At 39.3% G+C, this 10,556-nt stretch overlaps 1 protein-coding gene across 1 annotated transcript; it reads right to left on the reverse strand.

Annotated features, from left to right (window-relative positions):
* Positions 1 to 327: 327 nt before the first annotated feature.
* LOC106916528 (uncharacterized) lies at positions 328 to 6,878 on the reverse strand. Its single transcript, XM_014984886.2, has 6 exons — positions 6,358 to 6,878; positions 5,737 to 5,802; positions 4,816 to 5,181; positions 3,418 to 3,657; positions 2,020 to 2,119; positions 328 to 1,718 (listed from the first exon to the last, which is right to left on the reverse strand). The coding sequence occupies exons 2-6, from the start codon at positions 5,786 to 5,788 to the stop codon at positions 1,658 to 1,660; spliced, it is 819 nt and encodes a 272-aa protein (XP_014840372.1). The 5' UTR covers positions 5,789 to 5,802; positions 6,358 to 6,878; the 3' UTR covers positions 328 to 1,657.
* Between the last annotated feature and the right edge of the window lie 3,678 nt (positions 6,879 to 10,556).

Raw genomic sequence — 10,556 nt, forward strand, 5'->3', positions numbered from 1 at the left:
GGTGGGATTACATTCCTATGCAACATCAGGAATGTTTATCGAGCTTATCGACGTTCCAGCTCGACGTCCTCGGCCGGGGCCTGAACTCCAAAGGACTTGAACTTTGTCATTAAACTTTTTTAATCGCTTTCTTTCTCTGTCTTGAGTTTCTCCAGATTGAATACGGATGAAACCAGTTTTCCTTGTAGAGCTTTTGTGCCATTTCTTCTTTTGAATCTTCAAGGCAGGGACAGCTGAGGTGTTGGCAAACTGTGCGGGTGCAGCCCCTCTTACCCCCCCTCCTGCCTCCCTTCCCCCATTGCTTCAATAAGAAATTGCATCAGAAACTTATGTTAACTGAGTCATGATTTAATTAAGTCTGGATAGAGATAATGCTTCATATACTCAGCTTATGAACATATCAGGGATCCGTTTTTTATGGTTGCTCGTGAAAACAGTGTCCAACCCAGCCCCTGATGTGGAATATAAAATGTAAAACAGACCAAAAAACTAAATAAAGCATGGATGTTTTAAAAGTGAGGTCAGTGGTGCAGTGGTAGATGGTGGCCTCACAGTAACGTTTAAGATTTCTAAAAATTTTCCATTTTGAAATTTTCACACTTTTCCAGACTCAGATGTTAACATTTTTTGAAATAATAAAAAAACAAAACAAAAGAAAGAAACAAAGAAAAAACATTTGAGATGTTTGACGACAAAACATTTACCTCAGATTTCACAAATCTTTAACAACGCAACACATGTTGGAGCCCTAGTAAAGGGCTATGTCACAGCTTTTTTAGGCATCTAGTCTTAACATTTTAAATCTGTAACACACACACACACGCACACACACACACACACACACACACACACACACACACACACACACACACATACACACGCACACACACACACACACACACACACACACACACACACACAGTTTTTTTGAAGCACAATTTGTGATCCTTTACTTTGATCCTTTGTGTTGATTTGTTTTGATTTTGAATCTCTTCCTGCCCCTCTGCGCTGTACTTTGAGCACAAATTATTCTAAAAAGCACTTCATTTTACAAAAGACGTCTTCATCCCTTAGAAAACTCAATAAGTGTTTAAATGTAACTACTTTTTCATAGTTATCTAGACTTAAAAAAAAGATCAAATCAATTTCCAGACTTCTCCAGACTTTTCATAGATGTGTAGCAACTTGACCTTGAACTGGATCTGCTTTTAATCAAGTCTTTTTCAATTGCATTTGGTGCTTAGCTCTAAATGTGTGTGCATGTAAGCTGAATAGTGAACCCTGGAAATGAAAGCAAATGAGAGGAAATCTCACCAAAGCACAGATGAATATCCAAGCATCCTATTCTGTCAGACATAAATTATCGCTAAACTTCATGTAATACATTTTTATGCAATTTACTGACAACAAAACATAAAGAAGTCAAATTAAACATCGCTTAAAAAAAAAAAAAAAATTCAGGCAGAGGAGGAGGCTCTGTGAGCCGAATATCCACTTGTAGGTATTTTCTATATTTGTCTGGAAGCAGTTCACTCTCCACATTGTTTCCGTGCAGCTTGAGGTCATACTGCTCACAGGGCAGGAAGTTTCCACCCTCGTTGTGCGGCTCCGTCCACTGTTCTCCTCTGAGACTTTTTAGCAACAGCTCTGATCTTTTTTAGATTGTGTCGTCTGTGTGTTCGTACAACCTCTCTCCCATGTTAGTCTCCCTGCGCCTCCTGGAAAAAAAAAAAAGTTCAATTTAGATCAAACAGCAGTGACAAACTGTGAACAGACTCAAGTAAAAAAAAAAAAAAAGACAATTGTTTTGTCAGCAGATGCAACCTGGCCTGTCATGTTGCATAGCGTGTGGGAGGATGCCATGTCGTATTTTTCTGTTTCACTCTGCCCGTGCTATTATTGTTTTCTCTCTCTCTCTCTCTCTCTCTCTCTCTCTCTCTCGCAGCATTGGCTTTATCTTCAGAGCGTAGCCTGAAATAAGATTTGTGTCTGACATAATGTTTGTGTTTGGTACTGTACCTCCACAAGAGAAACGCCAGCACTCCTCCACACACCAGCAGCAGGAGGACAAGACAAACCACAGCCGCCGTCGTCCCTCTGCCCTCGCTTTCACAAGGTGCTATGAGCCACAGGAAGAAAGAAAGAAAAAAAAACAATGAAAAGGGAAAGCAAAACAAGACATCTGACATGTCTCCTCTAAAACACATGAAAGGTTCACTGTAACAAGTCTGTAGACTTCAGGAAAACAGAAGAAGATAACAGAAAGTGCCCAGACAGCCTTTGGATCATCATGCTCTTTGGAAGACAATTGCATTTGTCTCGCCTGTTTAGCGGCTTTGCAAGCGGCAGCAGCTCAAGCAGCGACAGTGATTTATTGATCCCACTGTGGAAAATCCTTTATCAGAAAAACAGCACAGGAGATACAATACGCGAGAACAAAGTGCAGCCAGGATGCTCAGACAGACACGAGGTAGGGAGCCTGATGTCGGAAAATCCATGAAGCCAAAAGAGAGGCCGACTTTAAACAAGACAACAAAACACATTTATATTCGCTGTGATCTTCCTGTTTAGGTAACAAAAGTAAAAGTAACACTTTGTAAAGCAATTTCTTTATACATCTTGTGTCACGGAGAAGTATTCATATGATTTCAGGCTTTTTACATCTGGTCCCTTTGCGACCACCAGGTGGTATTTTTATGTGCCAGACCAACACAAAATGTTATTTATTGTGAAAAATACACAAATTGACATATATAGATTTCGAAATGTAATAAAACAATGAATAAATAAGGCAAGTGAGGCGTGTATTTGTATTCAGCGTCTGCGAATCAACACTGTCTATTGCTGTAATTTCAGCTGCATAGTGAGAATATCTCACTTTGGACAAATACATCATATTCAGTAAATTAGAATAAATCTCCCAGGGAGTCTCGTTTATTGGATTAAAAGTGCCTTTTCAAAAACAACAACCTTTTCAGCAGGTACTAAACATACTTTTCATTGAGCTCAACTTTATTCTTTGAAAAATATTATTTTACTGGTCTGATATGAGACTGTTGGAGATTTATAATTTCAAATTTGTTTTCAATAGCTGTAAGTGGAAAATTATTATGATTAATAGAAATATAGGTGTTGAGAGAGGGATAAGAATCTAATTTTTAAAAAATGCTCCACTTATATTAATTTAACAGGAATTTTTAAGCGTATCAAAATCTTCTTAAAGTTTAAAATCTAATTTCTTAAAGTGATTAAAGAGGCAATGACGCTCATAATTAGCCATGTATTCTACACCCCATTGCTGAAGTCAAACATCTGACTAGTGCAGAAGTAAAACTAATACTCTCACTGATCCAAACTGCATTTAAATATTCGGAAAGGTCAGAGAAGCACATCGTGTGCGTGAACGTATCCTCATACCTGCAGTGTATGAGGCAGAGCTGTATCCCAACTTGTTGCCAACCATGCAGGTGAAGTGACCACAAAGGGGAGTCATGGTTACAATCAGCATGTGTCCATCCTTGGAGACTTTTCCCACCTGCTGGGTGACGGCAGCTCTCTCGTGCAGCCAGCTGAAGCTGGGGTCTGTCCCCCACGCCTCGCGGCAAACCAGCAAGGAGTAAGACACGTTGATGCTGACGGAGACATGATGAACGGCCTCTGCACAGACACGGAAACTGTGATGAGGTCAAAAAATGATGACAGGCAAGTAGGTAAAGCTGAGAGATAGATGGAAACAGGAGGTACGAAGTGCTCTGCTGTGGGTTTCTATCTGCTATAGAGCAGGAATAATGGTGCGCGCTGTCAAAGAGGGTCCAAGACAAAGAACCTTGAGAGACATTTAATGCTGTCAGGAGAGACTGGCTCAGGTTCAAAGCCAATAATGAGATCAGAGAGGGAGGTATTAAGTCAGAAAAATGGGATGAAGGGAAAACTGAAAGCTGGAAAGCTACAGCGAGAGAGGAGTCATCTGGAGAGACACAGGCAAAAAGGAGAAACAGGAGAACAAAGCCTCTGAGAAATTTAATTTCAAGTGTTACATTTTTAAATGAGACATTCAACTTTCAGAAGAACACAAACTAATTCTGGTTTGAAGTTAAGGGAAATTCACAGCACTATCGAGTTGGCTGAATGCAAAACCAGAAAGCCCAAATTATCACTTCAACCGCTTTTATGCAAAAACACAAGTAACTGTTGCACCTTAATGGCTTCAACATCTGCTGACCTTTCTGAAGACAGGGAAAATGTGACGTACTCTCATAAAAGACTGTAGCCACTGACTGTGCAAAATGAAGTAATCTACAGGCTTTAAATGGCAAATAACAAATAGAGCACAACGTAAAATTTAGGACAATGACATTTTCTTTCAGTTTTGTCAGAAAGATTAATTGTATTTAATAGCCAGGGTTGCATTCATGTGAAAACTTTATTTGAAGCTTCTTTAAATTTGCTGGTGACGATCATCACTCGTTTGTTTCATATTTAGAGAATAAATGCGCTTTGACACGTGAAACACATTTGGAAATATATTTTAGGTGTGGTAACAAGTAAATAAATGTGGAACAAGTTTCCACAATTTTTGAAAATGTTATCGTTTAGAAGCATGTAAAACACATGGGACTGTTAGAGTTACATGAAATAAGTGGACAAATGTCCCACATGTGGAAGGTTTTCTTTCATTCACATCTGGATTGTTGTCTTCACTACGATACATGTGGCCTTATGTGAACTGTATGTATTTAGTTAAATATGGGATGCAAACCTATAATCACTTTTTTTTAAATACACACCCTCTAAATGCTGCGCATCATACTGTACCGTAATCCCTGACGATGCAGCGTCCGGTGGTATTGGCTCCTGAGCGATCCGTCACAGTCACAGAGTACTCTCCCCTGTCTTCTGTGCTGTATCCGTTCATCTCAAGTGTCGCCTCCTGCTGCTTCAAACTCACTTGCACATCTGGCTTTCCACCAGAACACTTTGGGTTTTTGGCAGGACACGTAGCCAGCGTCACTTTGGTCCGATCATATCCGGTTTCAGGCTCCCGTGTCCACGTTATCGTGGAGATCTCTTCCCTGAGATCCTTCTCGATCCGAGCTGTGAGAACCAGCTTGGAGCCTGGGATTACGTGGACAGGCTGCTCATTCAGGATGTGAACTGACATACACCAAAATCCACCTGGCACTGAGAACAAGAGGGGGGGGGGAGGAGTTGTTACTGCAAGCTCTTTTATTTTTGTCTGTTTTTCTTATTACATGGAGAGTAACGTTCACAAAAAAAACATACTATGATGCAGTGAATTGATCTTTATGCTGCAAATATCAATGGATGCAAGGCATATACTGTCTGTCACATAATGTCAGGCGATGATTTATGGTGCATGTCATCCATGTGCAATCTGATAGCCATCAGCATCCTGATGTCTGTGTCAAATCCTGTTAAGGCTGCATGCATGCACTACAAGAGCTATTAATCATTTGTCTTAACCTGATCAGCAGACTGTGGAGGACATGTAAATAACAGAACTGAGGTTACTAACGCAAGACGCAGCTAACAAGAAGTCCTGCGTTTACGTAAGAGTGCAGAATCTAAAGTTTTTCCACTTCTGTTTTCTTTGATGACGACAAAAGTATTCTGCTGCCTCATCCTGCAGGGAGACTTTCAAAAAGTGCCTTAGAGTCACTCGTTAAGTTCAATCAAAAATAATGCGGATGATTATTAGAACAAAAACAGTCTTACACAACAGAAGAAGTGGCAAAGCTTTCCAGCGCCGGAGACACTGCAGATCCATAACACCTGCTGGTGCTGAAAGGAAGCAGAGAGAGAGGGGAATTTGTCCAAAACCTCAACAGCAGCAGCAGTAGCTCGCCATTTCCTCTGTACTCAGGCAGCAGGGGAGCCAAAACAGCAAAAATAATAACATCACCTCCAGAGAAAATTTATAAACAATTAAGGCAGTGTTCTCCACCATAACAAGTGGAATACAAATGCTCAGTACATCTTTCTTTTTCGTCCCTGAATTTCTTTTTGTGTGTGTGCGTGTGTATGTGGGTGTGTGTAGGTGTGTGTGTGTGTGTGTGTGTGTGTGTGTGAAGAATCCAAAGAAGTGCAGCACAAAAATTAGGAGCTGGAACAAAACAGAGACCATTCTGCTGCCAAAAACTTTCATTTAAAATAGAAAAAACAAAACAAAAACATGAACCCCTGAAGCACAGTGAGCAACCAAAACGCAGGGAGGGAAAACACTGATAACGGCTCAGGAACACAACCTGCATCCCATCAAATACATCCAGGAATTTTCTCCTGTCGTTTACAGAGAATTTAACCTGACAAAACCGGCAAGCGAAGGATTCACCTTACCAATGGAAAGATGAGGCGAACAGGACCGCGGAGGTTTTCACTCTGTGTTCTCGGAGTGTTTAAGAGGAGCACGGTTCAGACTGAAAATAGATTTATGGCCCCAAATGAAGCACCCCCGGAGCGCTTTCGGTTACATAATAGGAGATGATTTCTCTCAAAAACATAGAAAAAGAAACATTTGCGACCTTCCTCTCGTCTTCGCTGGCTTGTTTGCTGTCCAGTCAGTGTGTGTGTTTTGCAGCCGTCTCTGGTTTTAAACCTGCTTCCTTCCTCTTTTCACTCCACCCCAGTGTTTCTGTATATCCAGTCCTTCCTTCTTTTTCTTTGTAGTTTTCATAAGCAAACTTTCAACAGTAAAAAAATAAAAAATATTCCCCCTTCCACACCCTCTCCTACTCTCTCTGACCTGTGACCACAGCTCTGCTCCCCAACATTCAGTCCTTCCAACAATGCAGCATGTTCAGCTCCGGACATTCATGAAACTTGTGTTGTAATGTTTGTAAACAGAGATAAAATGTGAAAGTGTGCTTTGGATGAGGAAAAGACAAAGTGATCTTTGTACTCTGGACCTCTTATTCTTCACAAAACGTTTATGGCTGCAGACACAATACATTGTGTTGGCTTTATATTGTACAGCGGAAGCCACAGAGGACATGATTTATTCTATTCTTATTTCTTCCAATCTTTGTTGCTGAAAAATATCTCCAGGCAAGTAAAGGGAAATGCCTACAGTTTTGTTCTCTGGGAAAAGTTTAGGGGAATCACACAAAAATTGTCATTTGATTTCATCTTATTGCAACACTTTAACCTGTGAGCTTTACAACGGCAACCAAACTAGCTTGTTTACCCAGCTATGCATACATTATGCACATCCAAAAAAAGCATAAAGTATTCAGAGATTAATGCAACTGCTCCTCTCCATAGGAGGCACAACCTGCAGCTTAGATAAAAAAATGATGTAAAAGTGATCATAAATCCCTCAGTATTTTACATATGATTTATGTATAATCACAGTAATCACAGCTGTGGCTCCCACAGAGCTCTTTGTCCACAGAGGAGTGTAGTTAGCAGGAATTATCCAGTGGGTGGCACTAATCTAACAGATAAAGGACATAATCTCTTTTGGCCTTCATACAAGCAGATATCACAAATATGAAAAGAGAATCCAAATGCTAATTAAGCAATGTTCAATTTTTTGGTTCACACAAACACATCACGGTACAAGTGAGTGTGTTCTGCTCCCACTGTGCTTCCAAGTAACAGTTGTGCAGATAGATAAACTCTTTGACGATTGACAGGCGTATGTCACTTTAATTGACTTTGCTTTCAATGCCAAACGAGTGAAACTACAAATAAAGATGAAAAAACGTGATTTAGAATACATCAGTAGTCAAACCATACAAATACTAAGGGCACAAATATTTAATGTGTCTCAGATGTAATAAAATAACACAAAATACTTAACAGCAGTGCTTTCTGTAAACAACAAACAGGATGAAGAATGATTAAATGAACACTGATATACTGCCTATGTCAGCAATTATACTGTACACGTGTTTCTGAACTCATTATACTGTTCAATAACAAACTTAACATGAAAATACCACCACCTGCTGGCTGGGAAGAATTACTGCCAGCATAGAGTGGGAAAGATGAACACAAATATAGAAATAACAAGTAGAAAGGTTATCATAAATATAGATTCTGGATTCCTGAAGCTGTCAGAGGCCAGAAGTCGTGGGTACTGTGCACCAAGTGGGAGGCAGCGTCAAAATTTCTTTAGCCTAATTAACAGAAATCTCTATTTTCACTTCCTTCCTCTCGAAGTGAAAAAGAGAATATCCCTGAGGAAACACCAGTCCAGTTCCAGATTCAACCAGTATATGTTCAAACTGGTAGTGAAATCCTAATTATAGTGCTAACTGTAATTGGAGTCTCTACCGTGACACATAGAAACCAAGAATGAGTCATCCTAGGAGTTTGGCTTGGAGGATTTTCAGCCATTTGGAACAAATTCAGGGTTACTGCCACCCAGCTTCGAATCAGAGATGCTGAGCCCTGAGATGCAGGGACCTACTACGTGGAAGTGGTCAGCGCCGCTATCCCTGGCCTGACCTGAAGCTCCAGATCAATACAACTGAGGAGCTTTGATGAGAGATAAAGAAGTGCAGTTGTCCAAGAACAGCTTTGTTTAATATTAGCTTAGGAACCTTGAGTAACATCTTCCTTGATTTTATCAGTCTGTCTTTTATTCTTGTTAATGCTACTTTAATTATTTAGTTTTTGCAACTCTCGTGTAAAGAATAAATGTTAGAAATGAGCTTTATAAAAAAAAATGTGACTTTTGTGAGAGCAAGAGAAAGCAGAAGTGGTTTGCACAACATCAGAAAAACATGTGAATATGATAGTTTTATCATAAACATGTGACTATGAAACATGTGATTATGATAGTGAATAATACAGTGTCAAAAACAATGACTATTAACCTGAATTGTCCAATGTTCTTTATTTTCCAAAATTACAGTGCCCTGAACATTTTCTCTGAGGCATACATCTGGAGTGAGTATCGAGGGCAGTTAGCATCCATCCAACTTACCAGATGTATTCTTGGCATGCATTGTACCTGCATCAAATCAATCCACTGCACTGAAATATTGCAAATACTAATAATGCACTGACAATTGCAACTTGATTTCTTTTATGCAGCTATACAAGGAAGCAATCTTTTTTAAAAGGAATATGGAAGAGCAAAGAGAGAAAGGGGGATTTGTTGAGTGCTGGCCACATGCTGGCCTAGTTTCTTGCTCTTGTTTCCATGTTATAATTGAGATTTTTTTCTGAGGAATACTAGAGCCGGAGTTCACGCAGGGTGAGGATGTGCAGTAAAGACCAAAAAACATTTATTGCAAGCTCTGTTTGTGTCCCTACTCGACCATAATGAACTGTAGAGTCTTCTTGAATGATATGAAAAATAAAACTGTGGCATCAGTACTTCTCCTCGTATGTATGGATACACCGCATGTGGCTACTTCTGTCAAGTAATGTCAGTGGATGATTTATGGTGCATGTCAGCCATGTGCAAAGTGATAGCCATCGGCTCACATCAGCATCCTGAAGTCGGTGTCAAAGTATGCTAAGCTTGTGTGGATGGACCAAGAGGGCTATTAATCATTTGTCTTAACTCAATCGGTGAACTATGGAGGAAGTGTAAATAATGCTAGAGTGATTATTAATGCAGGAGGCAGTTTGCCAAGAGTCTGAAACATCTCTGAAACTTATGAAACTATTTAGTAAGAGAATATAAAAGAAAGTCTTACATTACATCTTACAATGGCATCAGCGATATCAGAGAAAGCACACAACAAAATAAAACAAAACTTATGGCTAACTAGACATGTTTTTGTTGCTGGGTCAACTAGTCTGTACAGATTTTCTAAAACAGTAAAAGTTGCAATAGGTTTCAAATGAGAAGGTGGGAAAGGTCCAGTCAAACATTTAAATACAAACATTAAATAATAAAAGTTAATAAAGTCAATGAATGTAATGATTTGAGAGATAATACCAACACCTGTTTTTGTTCTAATCTAGAATTGTTCATTCTTAATTACAAGCATGCTTTATTTCACTTCATGTTTGAGTGGTCGGTTTGGCAGTCAGTCAGAGAATAAGAAACAACAAAGCACACTCAAAGTTTGAAGCAGAAATTTTTATTTATTTTTATAAAAACACATACATCTTGTTTTCTAATTATGTAAAAAAGTATGAGACATTCAGCTTTGTGGATCCTTTCTCCAAGATTGAATTTAGCTTTCTACAACAGCATCACAGGTTGTCTTAACAAAATAGGCCTGGTTAGTAAAAATACCATGGTTCAAATCTGGATGATCAGTCAGAAATAAAACCGTCTGAAAACCGTCAACACTCAATTAAAGCAGAAATCATGTTGATGTAACTTAAAATTCAACAGCAAGGATTTCCAGATATTTCTCTTTTGTTACCTGATCATTGAGATATTTGAATCAAGAGAAGAAAGGTTTTTCCTAAATAATAAAAACAAATTCACATTGAAACCTCATGGAAAATGATTTGAAAATCGTTTTGATAGCGAGTAAAACGTAAGCGCACCGTCTGTTAAGTGCAGGGGTTTCCCAGGAATGCTTTTACTTTCAGTTACGTAAATGGGTCCTGGCCCTTTAAGA

Source organism: Poecilia mexicana, unplaced genomic scaffold (genome assembly GCF_051168715.1).
Source record: "Poecilia mexicana isolate PSO_F unplaced genomic scaffold, ASM5116871v1 scaffold_16, whole genome shotgun sequence".
Lineage (NCBI taxonomy): Eukaryota > Metazoa > Chordata > Actinopteri > Cyprinodontiformes > Poeciliidae > Poecilia > Poecilia mexicana.

What these genes read in the sequence shown, in the direction of transcription:
- LOC106916528 (XM_014984886.2), bottom strand. Translation starts at nt 5,788, where the DNA reads ATGGATCTGCAGTGTCTCCGGCGCTGGAAAGCTTTGCCACTTCTTCTG. An exon ending in TTTGCCACTTCTTCTGTTGT is followed by an intron (nt 5,182 to 5,736) that starts GTAAGACTGTTT and finishes TCTTGTTCTCAG; the next exon opens with TGCCAGGTGGATTTTGGTGT. An exon ending in CTCTGCCTCATACACTGCAG is followed by an intron (nt 2,120 to 3,417) that starts GTATGAGGATAC and finishes TGTGGCTCATAG; the next exon opens with CACCTTGTGAAAGCGAGGGC.